The following is a 16,423-nucleotide window of genomic DNA, read 5'->3' on the forward strand; positions in this document are numbered from 1 at the left end:
TCCAGCCCCCTCCCTGCGTACCTGTTGCCGTGCAGCTGCTTGGCAGTCTTGGATCACACACACATCAAACCCATCAACAAAATACCATGTCTTATCCTTCCAGCTCTGTTCACACTGGCCAGTTGATTAATTTGGTGCGGCTACTAACTCTGCTGGTAAGAGGAGTAAAAAAAAAACTAAGATCATTTATAGCTTAATGGCACGCCAGTTGAGAATCAGAAAAAAGAAAAAAGAAAAAGGTTTTCCAGACAAACCATAATTTTAATGAATATTACAACTGACATCTGACAAAAAAAAATATCTGTGCAAAATCTCCTGTTGTAGATAAAGCCGGTGCCAAGTGTAACGTCTGTTTAAATCGATTTATCTTCCTGCAGTGAGCGGGAAGAGTCTGCAGCGTCTTGTGATGGCTCAAAGCCGCAGCTTTATGATCTTCCACTGTTTGATTATCTTTGCAATATGTGCTTCTAAGGAAATAAGCAGGCTGCACAGATGAAGTTGTGTTGTGAGATAATGTGTTTGAGAAATAAACAGCGATGTCCTTCTGCACCCATTGTGTGTCACGTTGAGATGCATCCCCCAATTTATCCCCTCTCTGGGTCAGGGAAGATCCCTATTGATTTTCTATCACTGGGGCCAGTGTGCAGAGTAAATAGGAAGTGTGTGCCCTATTATTTCTGTTGGTTGATAAAACAGGAGGCTGGACCCCCCCCATGTCTTTATTCTGGAATACACTGGGCTTTAGGCACAACAAGAAAAACAGCTGTGAAGTAAATAATACCACAGAAACAATAGTAGCGTCCATTAGAAAATATTCGTCCACAAATTACTGGTATGGTAATAAAATCCTGAGAATTTACAGGCATGATTAATGGGAAAACATAATTGCATGTTTAAAGCATGTCACTGTCGGATATTGTCAAAAACCAAACAGAGGGAGATTTGCTTTCCCATGACGAGGTTGCATGTCGGGCCTCTGACCGGCAGCAGAAAGTGAGGCTAATCCATTTAGACGAGAGACGCCTTGATTTCACTTACTGGCACATATTTGGCAGGTCTGACCAAGCATGGCTTGTGAGGAATACTTTTAAGGCCAATAAGATGCCAAAGCAGTAGACTGTTGCATTCTGGGTAAACACTTTCTGCTTTGCTTTCTCCATGACTAATTCCCGCCTGAACCATTTTGGCTTTTAGCAGCCATTCATCTTGTTCCTCCCTGGAAGTTTATATGTGTTGTGTTGCTATTATTATAATCACAACAATGCTACAGGCTTCAAATAAAAGCCACAGACAATATTTCCCCTGCAATCGAGTTTCTGTGCCCAGTGCTTGGCCCACAGCAGAATTCATTTCTGCAGTGTCCCTGAACTTCCTGTGCATTATCAGAGGGAAGGAAAGCTAATCTGCACTGATTTGAACGAAGACCAAAAACAGTGGCTTCTTTTCTAATCCCCCTTTTTTATTATTATTTTTTTGTCAGGGATGGTGAGGAATATTTTACCGCTGCAGGAGGGACAGAAACAGGGAGTTATTTCATACTTCACCGATTCCACTGTTTTTATGACAATTTTTCCTGCCCTCTACTTCCCCCACATCAATCCATAATGTAACAGAATATAGAGGACCAAAACTGCCATAATTAAAAATAACTATAAATGGGGAGAAAAAACAATATATATATATATATATAGATAAATAAATAAAAAATAGTTACTATGAATCCAAAAATATAAAACAAGATTAAAAAATAAAAAATATATGTGGAAATAAATACGAAAATAAATATATAAATATAATTAAATATCAATAAATAAATAAAAGCTCTCTGTTCTCTGTTTTTTCATGCTCTTATTCAAATGAGGGGCCGGTCTTAAGTGCGTCTTGGGTTTAACTGTTCTCCTATTGGTTGATCGACATGTTAACTGTGTTGTATTTATATAAATATATTTGTTTTGATTTTTCCCCATTTATATTTATTTTTAATTGTGGCAGTTTCGGTCCTCCACAACAGAATAATAAAAAACTGTTTGCATTAGTCAGACACCTCTTACGTACGTAGGCACTTTTCATAATTAGATATGTGTAGATGAAAGCTTTCTTTATCTAGTCATTTAACTTAAAAGGAGATAAGGTTCTGTGTCTGGAAAGAAATTGTTGTAATTTCCTTCGCTGTCTCTCATTTTATTCCTTTGACAATTGGCAAACAGCTGTAGCATAATGCGCTTCCCAGAATTATTGTGCAAATGCACAATTTGTACTATTACACATATCTGGGAAATGAATCATACAATTTGATTTCCCCTCATTTTGTTTTTACTTATCTCACAAATGTCTGTGGCTTTTACATATAATGACAGGATTTTTTTTTGGCTTAGCTGTGATAGCACATGGTGATAACCTCACAGTGAGGCATCGCCTTTTCTGGTTTGTAGACTGAAAGCAAGTAATGTGACATTTTCAGCCACACACAAGTGAGGACAGTCAATGGAATGGCATGCTGTCGCGACATATATTGAAATGTGATAAGTAGAATATCATTCTCACTACATAAGTGTCTATCAGCATCTTATAACAAGTTACGGCATGCTGGACTTTTTATTATTTCCTCAGCGAGCAGCAGCACAGAGAGAGAGCGAGAGAGCGAGCTCATTAATCTGCTGTGATCTAAACACTGCAAAGGCACGGGGTGTAACTAGCTGTATAACATTTACAAGGTATGCTTGGGCAACACAACAGCATGGGTCATCATAAGATATGAATTGCTGCAACACATCTGTCTCAGAGGACCACTTGCAGCACTCTCAATGTGAAATAATTGGGCTGCACTTGTGAAACGGCTCTTCCAGTTAGAGTGCAAAGGTGGCTTTCGCTTTGTTTTGCTGTAGCAGGAACACAAGCGCAGCGGCAACCATAAATCAATGGTTGACACGTTTAACTGGCATCAAAAAGACAAAGATAAGTTCAAAAACTGCATCAAATCGATTTGAAAAACAACATCTTTCGAGTGTTTTTTTCTTCTTTCGTGCTTTCATTATTTATTTATTTTTTTACCATCTGCCCTTTTAACCAGCGCTAACGCTGGAGTGGTTTGTTTTGGAGATACAAAAAAATAAAATAAAAGAAAGTACTCCCACGGCTCCTTACGAATGTCGAGCAGGTTAGATGAACTTGTGCTTGCACAATAGTTCGGTGTCAGGCTCAGGTTGAACTGCAGGGCCAAAATATTACAAAGGCGATGCACACATAAAATGGAAGGGAACCCTAGAAGGAACTGAATTATAGTTTACAGCACCATCGATATAAATATAGATATATAAAACTAATGCACTGGCATGGTAATGCTCATAATACTAGTAATAGGCCCATCAGAATGAAAAGGCCTAACATGGAAAACTTAGGACGTTTCACCACTATGGCGAGAACTGGATCATAATGTGCATTTGGAAGAATCTCGGTTTGGAGGGGGCAACATGTGTCGGGTCGCAGAACAGCAGGACCAGATGTGAGGTGGAATCCTGCAGATTCAAAGTCTGTAATCTCGGTCGCTGGTAGCTCAGTTTAGAAGGCAGCCAGTTCAAGTCCAGCGTGGACTAAATTGTGGATTGTTAACTGTTAGCTGTAAAGGCGCCAGTTCACCAACTGAATGCTACCAAGATGGTGTTGAGCAAGGCATTGAACACCACGAGCTGTTAATAGAGTACATTTTATTTGTCTTTGGTGAGATGTTAGATTGATGCAAAATACAGAGTTACGTAAATACATTCCTTCGTTGAATGAATGAATCAATGCAAATTTTAAAATTTCAGTTCAGCTTTCAATGAGACAGAGACAAAGGACAATATTTCAAATGCTTTGTAACCTGTTGTTGTTGTCGATGGCTTAGCTTAATGCTCTGTTAGGCGAGCGACAGGAAATAGATCATGTTGCCAAGTCATGTGTAAAGAGAGCATCGGACATTCAAATTGCAAAGAAAGCAAATAAATCGGTAACAGCTGTTGTATTTTTTTTCTAATCCTCAGTTCTTATGAAAAACTTTACATTTTGTTTGCAAACACATGACATAGAAATTGACACATTTTTCTTTGGCGAGTGGCCATGGTATGGTATGAGCAGAATAATGTCCTTTGAGCTGTCTATAATCAGGAATTAATGGAGTCTGCAGAGGCAACTCGACCATCCAGCACACAGCGGAGGATAACTGCCTTGGCATCGTCCATTAAGTCCTGCTTGTAGGATATTATCCGTTACTTACTAACAAAGGAGCATCCAAGAGTTTATTTGTTTTTTTTTTGGTGCTTGCAGAGCGAGTAAATTATAAAATGGCAATAGAATACAGACGTCTGATTTGCCTATTAGACAGTGTAGAACGTTTGTAGAAGGTCTGTGATGTTTTGACGCAACCCGTTTTTCATATTTAAAGTCAAATCGCTCAAACAAGGAGACGAAGCCGAAGCGCTCACTAATCTTCGTACCCGGGTCTGCAGTGGACAGACCCGGGTACGGGTTACAGGACATGTGCCTCCTGCGCCGTGGGACGTCTCTCGAAGTTACCAGGCAGGGTCAGGGAGAGTGCTGAAAAATAGGATCACGTCACTAAACAATCTGGCAAGGGTGTGGTGTCAGAGCTGAGTATATGTAGTGTCCGGGCTGATGACAGATTAGCTGCAGGTGAGCATGAGAGCACAGGTGACTGGAATGATCTGATTGCTGACAGATGATCTGGAAGACATGAGTTAATTCAGGGAAAAGCATAGGCCGGCCTCAAGCTGTGACACCAAGCCACTATGCATTAAAATGTGCATGTTTAATTGCTCTAATATTGACTTGGTGTGCGTTGCTTTTCTCTTGATATTGTGTAAAAGATATCTTAACGGTGGATTGAATTGCAGCTAATCTGTTTCCTTGAGGACTTAGCAGATGTAACACAATGAAATTCTTTGCACACATTTTCTACAAGGTACACGTAGCTTGTAGAAGAAGGAAAACAATCATATGTCTGCTACGTTGAGTGTTGTGAAGCTAATTGCTAATTGTGTTTTTGATGGCACAACATTATAAAAAAAAACATGTTGCATTTAATTGGAAAAACTCTTCTTAGAAGGTGGAATGTTTTCTTTGAATTTTAAGTTTTAAGTTTAATTCAAGGGTTAGAAGCATAAAGTTGTCAATATTCAATCATCCTCAACGGAGCAATTTTTAGCGGCGTTACTTTTCGCGGTCTGCAGCTCTTTACAACCGGTAGTTGGGGAAACCATGTGAAGGTATAATGATGTGATGCCCATCATGACGGCGGCACGCTGCGATGGATGTGGCACATCCATCACTGTCATTTTGATTTGCGCACAAGCTAACATGTCCAGCAGCAGCTAACGTCACCAGAGGCTAAACGACTAATCAACCCTGACATAAACTGGTTTGCTCAGTTGAACTCATTGCACATTATTTCATCCGAAGTCGTGTCACATTGGCCTCAAGTAATTGACACTTTGATGCCAGAGCTGTTTGTGCGTGATTGGAAGATGAATTAAGGGCATGTGGCAGCGCAGTATGTGATATAGTTTATTGGTGATTGGACATGCTTGTTCAGATATCACGGTTCTCTTTCATATCACTATGGATATGAACTTGAGCACCAAACGGTTAAATTATTCAATTGTTCTGAGGGATGTAGGAGTCAAAGACAGGTATTTATTATTTTGCTGCTGCAGAGAAAGACCAAATTTGTCTTAAATTATATTTGAATGTCATTTTCACTCATGTGTCTCACTGTGCTGTACAGCTTATAAACTGACTGTTCAGTTCGCAGGTTTCTCTTCAGACATCATTAACCAGCAATTTGTGTGACACCATTCAAAGTTTTAACATGTTATTGAATGTTTAATTGTGATGCAAATTGCAAGAACTATGATTCTATTCATATTAACAAAATTGCACTTGTTAATATCCATGTGTTAAGTTCCTTGTGCATCTTAAGTTATTATTATTGTTTGGTGATTTGTACTTATAGTGTTTTTATTTTATTTTATTTTGAGATCATTTGTGTTTCTTTTTAAAATATTGACATTTGTAAAAGTAATAAAAAGAAATATATGGACTAAAAAAATGGATGTGTGTTGCTGATTTTTCAGCGTGAGTAGCAGTGATGAAGAATATCTGATTCTGATTTGTGATCAAATCAACCCCATAGAGGCTTGAATGGTCTCATTCTGATTCTCATTCGGCTCAGTGCCAAATGTCAGTTCACTGCTCTGTGGCATTGATTGCCTATAGAAGTATACTTCTAAGTCTGGCTTTCTGGCCCACAGGCGCCGCAGTTACCAGGGTAACGGCTACAGATGCTGATGATCCTGTGTATGGGAACAGCGCAAGACTCGTCTACAGTATATTGGACGGACAGCCGTATTTCTCCATAGATCCAAATTCTGGTGAGTGCATATTTTTTATTTTTTTTGTCTTTTAAAATCTCAAGCTTCATCATTGTTCCATGGCCAAGAACAATGTCAGGGCTCCTGTGCAATAAATCTGTTCAGAAGACAAGTCAGATAAGAAAAGACTGAAGGAAATCTCGGAGCCTTTTTGACACATTTGATCAGATGCTTCTCTGTACTATAAATAACATTTAAGCACTACACATGCAACAACACAGCAGCTCAGTGTGTCCGTTACGACTTTAAAACATGGCGCAACAGAAGGACGGCACCTCCATTGAGCTGGCAGCGCTCTTTGTGCTATTATCATTGTTTGCCTGACAAAGGCTGACAAAGATCTGTGCGAGATTGAAACGTTGCTTCATTAAATTTAATTCCAACTATTAATACAGTGTGCAAATCCTTTGTCTGTCAAACCAATGGAGAGCGCAGCGTATTACAGAATGCAATGAATGAATGCCACGCCCTTAACGGGACTAAGATACAATACAAAATATTTTCACAGTAACTCAATATCTAAGTAGTATACAACAATATCACAGTGTTTCTCTTTTTTCATAATGTAAGTGATGACATTTTGAGATATTCATAGTAAGCTAGAAGAGGCAATGTGAAGACTTAGTTATCTTTCACTGAAAAAAAATTACAATTTGTAAACGAATGGATTTTTTTTTTTTTTATGTCCCTGAAATTCCTGTCAGGGCAGGTGACAGTGTGGACCTAAGACAACAGGGGTGTACGTCGTGTATCTAGACAACATATAACACATACAAGTGTAAACAGTAAAAAAAAACACCATGCTCACAAAGTCGACCTTCTATGGCAGGTCGACTCCGCCTTCGTTCACTTGTGGTTTGGTTTGCCTCGGCTCCACTTGTGAATTCGAACTCCGAAAATCTGTTCGACTTCCAAGGCATTTTAAACTCCATTTTTTGGGGGGTCGAATACCGAGTTGTTCAACAACTGAGCCGTTCGACAACCGAGGTTCCACTGTAAGTGGGAAAACCCGGATCGCAACATTATCCGCAATTCGGATCCGATCCGGGTCAAATTCAGTGGTACGATATGGAATTTATAAATTCTGTAAACATCAGTCAATAATCAAACAAGATATTGAGGAACGAATTTTCAAGCTCCATTGACTGCAAGTGCTAACAGGCAAAGAGACAAACCAACGGCGGCAAAAACAACCTCCTTAGCGGAGGCGATGAGAACATGAGCGAGATCAACAGTGGCATGGATTATTATTATGCAGTGTTATGAATTCTAATAAACGTTTTCACAATAACAGGAATGTTTGAATGTTTAAATACGTTTTTCCTTGTTTTCTTTGAAGTCTGAGCTACTTGGTAAACTCATCCCGATGCATGCACCTTCTGCTGTAGATCAACGGAGGCTCTAAATTAGCAGCCATTTAGGGAGCAGGGTCATCATTCTAGCACTATCAGTTCAAAAGCAGACAACAAATACATTCATGCTAATCATTAATATTTATCGGGTTAAAGGAATTGATGTTGTCGAAGTTAGGGTGGCAGAGCTGTCACCGGGGAAATAAAGGCTCTTCCAATAAATCTGCCTTCTGATAGGTTTCTCTACTTTCCCGATGTATGAGCTGGACGTATGTATGTATGGATAATATGTGCATGTTCTTGTGTGAGTGTATGTATGTATGTGTGTATATGCACATATATATATATATATATATATATTTATTTATATTTATACACATGTACTTATAGTAAAGATATTTGATTACATAAGATAATTTCATAGTGACACGGGGCAGGGTTAAATATTTTTTTTTCCCTTCGTCCTGCTCCTTTTCGAATGGAGTACTCTTTTAAGTAGTATGTATTTGTTTCTTGTTTTTTTATTTATTGTTGTTTTTTTCTGAGAATGGTTTGTTTTATCTCATTTATGTTTGTTTGAAATAAACTTAATCGATTAAAAAAAATTCTATTCAATTACCAATACTTTGGTTATTTGTTTGTGCTTTTTATGAAACAAAAAATAATGAAAAAATACAATAAATTGCACAATGAACTCATCATCTCTGAATTTGATCTCACCACCAAAGATTTACAACAAAACCAGGCATTCTCAAAGGAGAATGAGTAAAGTTGTTGTTCTAGCTGTACTGAGCTTAACAAATTAATTATCTTTATTTTGTTGTCTGTTTAAAAGTCTCCTGTAGTCCAGATGCGACACTAATTGGTGACACCTGATTTCAAGAAAGACATTAAGGACGAGCCCTCAATGCGTTGCCGGCAGGCGTCACAACTTCTAGCATGCGGGGACTCTTGATCGCGCAGCAGTCTTTAGTCGTACAATAAAAGCCACTTACAAAGTAGCCACATGGCAAATGCAAGTGTGTCGTTAACTTCTATGTAAATGTCAACATCATTATGTATCTGCAGGGACAACATTTGCAAATTATGCACTAAATGCTGGGCCTCCATTGTTGGTTTTCAGCACATTTTGTAACAACAACAACAACAACAACATCAGGACTGCAGGTAACTCAGCCCATCTGCTTTACAAAATGCTTCTAGATGATCTCCGCATGAGGATGCTTTTAACTCAGCCTCCCAGACTCACTCCCCGTCTACCCCTTTCTCTTTACAGCTGCTCACACATGTTTCAAAGCACCAGCAGTTCGCTGGGGCAGAAATGTGTTATAAATACCAGCGGCACAACTGCAAAGATTTAGAGTGGATAACTTTAATGAAATCATAAAGTAGTGCAGAGCGACGTGGCAAGGAGAAGATGGAATGAGATAAACAAAGAGAGACGCGTGCACGCAGCTGATAAGTGAAGCCATATTAAGATCTGCACACTCTATCAGTGACTCGTGATCCTTTTAATGAGATAACATTTTGATCTCAAACAAATCTTTGTAAAGCTTGGCAGACAGTTAATGGCATCACAAATGGAACGCTGGGCGGGAGGTTCTCTCCGGGTTCTCCGGCTTCCTCCCACCACAAAAACATGCAACTTAGGCAAAATGGATACACTTAATTGTCCATAAGTGTGAGGGTGTGTGTGTGTGTGTGTGAATGATCATCTGTCTATGTGTGGCCTTGCGATTAACTGGCGGCTTGTCCAGGGTGTACCCCGCTTCTCGCCCGTTGACTGCTGGGATAGGCATGCAAAACATGCAGAATCACATGCAGGGTTGTGGCTAATAATGGACACATCCACCTGTTAGCCTGGAAGGATCCTGGGCAGGCTGAGAATGTGAATATGCAGCTGGGAAAAGGCATCTGTGTGTGTGCACAGTTGAATAAATACACCTTGATTGCTGACTGAACTTTGTTCTCTGGCTCAATCATCTGTCAGGGTATTGGAAAATCAAAAACCTTTTAGGCGCTTTTACAGTGTATTGTGTTGCTTATTTTTTACTTTTACAACCCGATATTTAAAAAAAAAAACTCCACTGATAGGCACAGTATTATTTACAGAGGACTGACAGCTGCATAATACATGAACTCTCTGTCTAAATGTTGAAACATCTCTGAATGACGCTGTAGTATAAACGTATAATATAGCCCCTAGTTTAGTATTGACACTTAGGACCAGAGCTTAAACCTGTCTGGGTGCAGGAAGGACAGACTACATGTGTGACCTCATTAGCGGGCTATTATAAATGAATGATTTTCCTGGTTGGACATCAAATCATCAGTTATGCAGCATGGTTCATTATTACAACTACACAATGATGAAATTCATACGAGCGCGGCTGGGCAACACTGAGTTTCCTGTTTCCATTAGCTGATTGGGCATCCGAAATGGTAAATGGGCCGGCGCTCATATCACTGCATCGTGAATTCAATATTATAACGATAATAATTACTTCTCCCTTTCACATGCCAAAATCTCCAGCAGTGTCTTCATGCGTAAAGTTATCGCAAAAACAGACTCCAGATTGGATCTTTAATTGCTTTTTTTCCAGTTGACTTTTGAACATGTGTTTGTGAGCTCTGTGATTACATAACGCTGAAATGACATTAATAAAAAATGAGATGGAAATCGACGGCTCACAATTTGGAAAACTTGCACACAATAAACAAGCTTAAAAAAAAAGAAGAGGAAGCTGTCAAATGTATGCACATAATTTGAACAAGGCAACAAACTGGCCTCAGTCTTTCTGACTTTAGGCATCACATGCAGTTTCTAAGCACCTTCAGCTGGAACGTCGATTCAGAGCTGCGCTGAATGGACAATTTCAGGATTAGCATTCATGCTTTGTGGGGCTGCGGAGCACATGCAGATGGCTCATTCAAGTGAGCCAGATGTTTTAACGAATGCTAATGTAAAATGAAAGGTGAGAGGCAAACAACCATTAGAATGCGTTTGACACGTACGACGACGTATCAGAAATGAAAATCATTAGATTAATAAATAAACCACATGCCCCAATTCATCACTTGGTTCATGGTTGGTGGGAAAAAAAAGAAGTTGAGCAAATATCTATGGAAATGAGTGTTTGTCTATCCTCCCATTTCAGTGATTAGGAATTGATTTGAATAATTAACACTAATCAACATAGTGTTGATTTCTCCAAACAGAATGCTTGAAATATTTTTGTGTTTGTGGAAGAGGGAGAACCAACAACTTGTTTGTGCTGCTCTTTATTTATTTATTGGAGGCATTTGTTGTTAATGTTAGTCAGAATAGGTGCTTAAATCAGTCCATCTTATATCCTTTTAAAAACATATGAAACGATTCATTTTCACATCGATGGACGCTGCAGCTGTATCATTGTGGGGATGCAGCTTTCATCATTTATGAACCAGACCTTTAAGATAATCCACTGAATATATATTTTAAAGATAAAACACGTCTCATTTCCTTCAGATTGTAGTTGTTCCCTTCCAAACTCATGAAACGTGCAACTACACCACATACAAAATGTGTGTGATTTAATGACAGATATACTATGCTTACTTATCTGTTAAGTCTATGTTCATCTTTATTATATTCTACAGCATTTTTATGTTTTTTATACTTTAATTTTCCTTTTTTTTCTGTTTTCATTTAGTATTATTTTTCTTGTATGGAAGATGCTTTACAAATAACATAATACCATTTTGATGATGTAACGCTCCTTCACTGCCTTTCTGTGTGTGTGGACTGGACTTGCTTTCATGTATTAGTCGCATGAGGCCTTGTTAATTGTGATTTAAATATACTGCGGATTCTTGTGTGTGTCTCCATTTATAACTTTTTTAAAGGAAGACATTTATTCATCTATTTCTTTTAAACTAAATGTTATTGGACAATTGTATTCATTCATTCATAGCTACAGTATGCAACTAACAAAGATGATAAATAATCACAAATTGAGCATCGTCAAATGGAACAAAATGGAAATAATATATTTAAATCAAGAAAAATTACTTTTTCTTGATTTAATTACTTTCTTTGTCATTATGTAATAATTTACTGAGGTTAGAGAATAACTCAAAGAGAAACATGCAATCTTTGAATTTTGGAAAACCATTAATAATGTGACAAAGCATTAAAATAAATATTTGCTGCATTTGATAAGATTCCAACTGATGAAAATGATCTTAACCACAAGCCCCTTACTCTGATCCGGCCTCGCTGACAAGGATATATAGCTGTATTATTTGTAATATCCAGTGCATGCTGGCCATATCCTTTAGTTGTTTAGATCATCGGTGCAGTGTGTGACCTCTGAAAGCAGAGCTGAACCCGTGACAGTGCTGCATATCTCAAAATGCAAGCGCAGACAACAGCGGAGCCCCTCCTACAGGTCCCATCAAAGGCAAGCATACTGTAGTGTCATTGTCTGAGGCAGCTCAGAAGCAAGGCAGGGTGTCATGCCAAAATCCCGCTTTCATGAGGGGGTTTATATTCATTTGATGATCCTGCAGGCCTCTGTTTCCTGAGTGGATTATCCGCATATGCCGGTGCTGAGCCCGTTTTATATTCAGAGCTGTGGCAGAGTCAATAAAGTCCATTCTGCGTACAATATTCAAGATTATACAAGACAGACTGCATATTTCACACTCAATCAGAACACAAATGACAGCAGACGGCGGAACAACTCATTCAAACACAAACAGCGGCGTCTCAGGCCTGGGATTGGCTCGGTTATGCTCACAAAAGCACGCTGCGTTTATGTGAGTACAAACCCGCATAGAAAGCTTCACCTCTGCTCGGCTCAGAGTCATTATTTCATAAATCCATAGTTGGAACTAGTAAGAGTTAGGTGGGCATGAAGGTTACATGAGATTGACCCTGTGTCTGCCCATGCATGCCCGCATGAATATCATTTATGATGTGCAGAGCATATCAGTCATGTTTATAATTGCATTAATGTGTTATGATCTGCTTCCACCTCCAGCGACGATAAAAGTTGCTCTTCATGGGATGGATCGGGAGATGAGAGAGGAGTACCTGGTGGTGATTCAGGCAAAGGACATGGGGGGTCACATGGGGGGCTTGTCTGGGACGACGACTGTCACCGTCACTCTAACGGACATCAACGACAATCCACCAAAGTTTTCCAAAAGTGAGTAACTTCACGATTCGAAGCATCCCAAATCAAATTAGGAGATAGAGAAAATTCTACTGTCTTCCGGATTGCTAACACAGTAATTTTGAAAAAAATCAACATATTAATTTAGGCAATTTCATCACGCAGGTTGCTCCGAAACTAATGTATCTAACCGCTGTAATGAAGATGCACTGCTTTAATCACCTCATAATTCTTTTTTAATGAGGTTAACTTTATGTTTGTGTCTATTCCTCCCCAGGTTTGTATGAGTTTGAGATTCCTGAGGTCCTGCCAATCGGACAAATCGGGGGAAAGATTAAAGCAAACGATAGAGACATCGGCGAGAATGCAAAGTCAACGTACGCCATTGTGGAGGGAGATGATCAAGGCATGTTTGAGATCGTTACCGATGCCCAGACACAAGGGGGGATTCTACGGCTGACAAAGGTGAGGCCTGGCATTGCAGGGCCAAACGCACACAGCCCATACACTCTCACACTCACACAAACACTTCCCTTTTCCTATCCGAAATCCAGGTCGCGGGTCGTGCTGGAGCCTATCCCAGCAGTCTAAGGGCAGGAGGCAGGGTTCACCCTGAACAAGCCACCAGTTCATCGCATCATCACAGGGCCACAGGGCTGGGGGTCTGGTAGTGGGAGGGAGACGGAGAATCTGGACAGAAAAAGACAAATTCCACACAGAATAGTAGACTTGATACCGGGTCGTTCGTGGTGTGAGGCGACAGCACCACCCACTGTGCTGCAAATTCGATCAATTCTGTGAATCATCGAGAAAGAAAGTTTTATTCTTGTCATTGTTACACTGCAAGCACACAACAAAATGTTATTTACACCCTATTGCAATGGGCCCCTTGAAGCAACCACACACATGCGTCAAATTAATTTTGCAGTGTATTTTTTGTGAACAGGAAAAACAAAAATCTGCACGTATTTTTAATGGATAGGTGAAATCTCAATATAATCTCGAAAACATTTAATGCATTTATTGAAAGAAAAACTATGAATCCCAATATCATTATTGTCATGTTTTGTGCATGAAGTATAATTTTCTGGCTAGACTTGTGAATGGACATCCAAGCTGGTGTAGGAATCCTGCAGGAACTAAGGTTTCAATTTCATTTTTAAGATACTATTATTTCCACACTGCAGTCCCATTCCGATTTAGCTGTCACTGTCTGAGCTCAGGGCAAATTGCCACATATTGTAAATTGGCTTGGCTCTCATTCTGACTTGGATTAAATTCAGTTTTGTTGATGCACACATTGCCACCGCCATGAGAGCAGATGGGTAGCCTGGATTTACCTGTTGTTCGGTTGCATCCACATGTGAGAGGTGTAGTCTCGAACGGCTTGGCTCGAAGTAACGTCACTGAAGTAGTTACTGGCTAATTGTCTTGCTAAAGGGAAAACTAGCTGGAGCAATCACATGAACAAAATAAAGTCCCAGGTGCATTTTCTTGGGGAAAGCAAAAGTGAGCGCCATTCTCATCACAAAATCTGAATCTCTAACCTCAAGGCAAACGTATCAGTGTATGATGGGATATATATATATATATGCGGGGTCATATAATTAGAATATTATGAAAAAGTAGATTATTTCAGTAATGCTATTCAAAAAGTGACACTTGAATCATATTCATTCATTAAACAGACTGATATATTTCAAATGTTTATTCCCTTTTAATTTTCATGATTATAACTGACAACTAATGAAAATCCCAAATTCAGAATCTCAGAAAATCAGAGTATTACTTATATAAAAAGAGATTTTTAGAAATGTTGGCCAACTGAAAAGTATGAACAGGAAGAGTACGAGCATGTACATCACTTACTCAGTACTTAGTTGGGGCTCCTTTTCCCTGACTGACTGCAGCAATGCGGCGTGGCATGGAGTCGCTCGGTCCGTGGCACTGTTCTCTGTGCTCTGATGGTGGCCTTCAGGTTGTCTGCATTGTTGGATCTGGCGTATCGTATCTTCCTCTTCACAAATACCCCATAGATTTTTTATGGGGTCAAGTTCAGGCAAGTTTGCGTAATTGTGTTCCCAATAATTACTTATATCCTTCATTGTCATGTTTTTTGTTTCATAAATTCCACATTCTTGTTTTTTAATCCTGGTTTATCTTCTTGGAGGTCGTCACCTCCTCTTCTTCGTCAGTTGGACTTTTCTCCTGATTAAAGAAGCTCTCCAAAGATGTTTTCTTTTATTATTATTAATTGTTTTTTTAGCAAGGTATCAAGAGGTGAATGTTACGTTGGAGAAAATCCGGTCGTTTTTCAAAATAAAACACAAAAACACATTTAGACACTAATAATTGATACAACGGAAATTGTATAAATTAGTTATTCTTTCTGTGCGGCCCGGTAACAAAGCCTCACGGACCGGTACCGGTCCGTGAGGCTTTGTTTCACAGTCCTCTCCAGGCTGCGGTTGTCCCTCTTGCTCGTACACTCTTTTCTCTACCACATCTTTTCCTTCCCTTCTCCTCTCTGTTAATGTGCTTGGACACCGAGCGCTGTGGACAGCCAGCAATGACCTTTTGTGTCTTTGTCCTCCTTGTGCAAGGTGTCAATGGTCGTCTTTTGGACAACTGTCAAGTCAGCAGTCCTCCCCATGATTGTGTAGCCTACAGAATGAGACTGAGAGAGCATTTAAAGGCCTTTGCAGGTGTTTTGAGTGAATTAGCTGATTAGAGTGTCTTCAATATTGAACCTTTGCACAATATTCGGATTTTCTGAGACACTGAATTTTGGAATGTCATTGGTTTGTCAGTTCTAATCATCAAAATGTAAAGAAATTAACATTTGAGTCTGTGTGTAATGAATGAATATAATGTACAAGTTTCACTTTCTGAATGGCATTATTGTCATAAATCAACTTTTTCATGATATTCTAATTATATGACCAGCAGCTGTATGTGGTAAAACAAGTATTGCATTTCAAAACATAACTTCATAATGCTTCATCTGATGTAGATTCAACCACCTAAAACAAGGGGGTACAAACACCTGCTGTTTTATAATTCTGGGTGACAGATTGAAATTGCCAGTAAAATATTTAAATACACAAATGGCACAAAAATTGCGCAAGATTGTCAATACCTACATTTTATACATTATATTCACTTCTGCAGGAAACGTGGCCAAATCTAGGCTTTTTGGCGTGTGTGAGATTATCCTAGATTATCACAGTGATGCATGTTACAGTATCACTCCAAACTGAAGTCATGCAGCTATTTGTTGAAGCATTTATTAATTTAGTTAGTTTATTTTCTAACCATATTATTTATGAACAACTCCATCAGTGCAGAATCAAGCGCTGCTTCAAGCTCCCTCTGTACCTGAATAGTTCCTGCCTGCAGCACCGAAGGACTCAGCGAGGGATGTTTGTTTCGCCCTATACAGCAGCAGCACCTGTCGCAGTGCACCCCCTCCTCTGTAGCCCGGCTC

General features: G+C 39.3%; 1 protein-coding gene across 1 annotated transcript in view; it reads left to right on the forward strand.

Moving 5' to 3' along the window:
• The window catches only part of cdh8 (cadherin 8), a 94,892-nt gene that overhangs the window by 57,097 nt on the left and 21,372 nt on the right, over positions 1 to 16,423 (forward strand). The window contains exons 3-5 of the mRNA XM_068741867.1: positions 6,306 to 6,425; positions 12,802 to 12,969; positions 13,214 to 13,401. Of these exons, the coding sequence (XP_068597968.1) occupies positions 6,306 to 6,425; positions 12,802 to 12,969; positions 13,214 to 13,401 (476 nt within the window). The remainder of the gene's footprint in view (positions 1 to 6,305; positions 6,426 to 12,801; positions 12,970 to 13,213; positions 13,402 to 16,423) is intronic.

Source organism: Brachionichthys hirsutus, chromosome 1, assembly GCF_040956055.1.
Source record: "Brachionichthys hirsutus isolate HB-005 chromosome 1, CSIRO-AGI_Bhir_v1, whole genome shotgun sequence".
In the NCBI taxonomy this organism is placed as follows: Eukaryota; Metazoa; Chordata; class Actinopteri; order Lophiiformes; family Brachionichthyidae; genus Brachionichthys; species Brachionichthys hirsutus.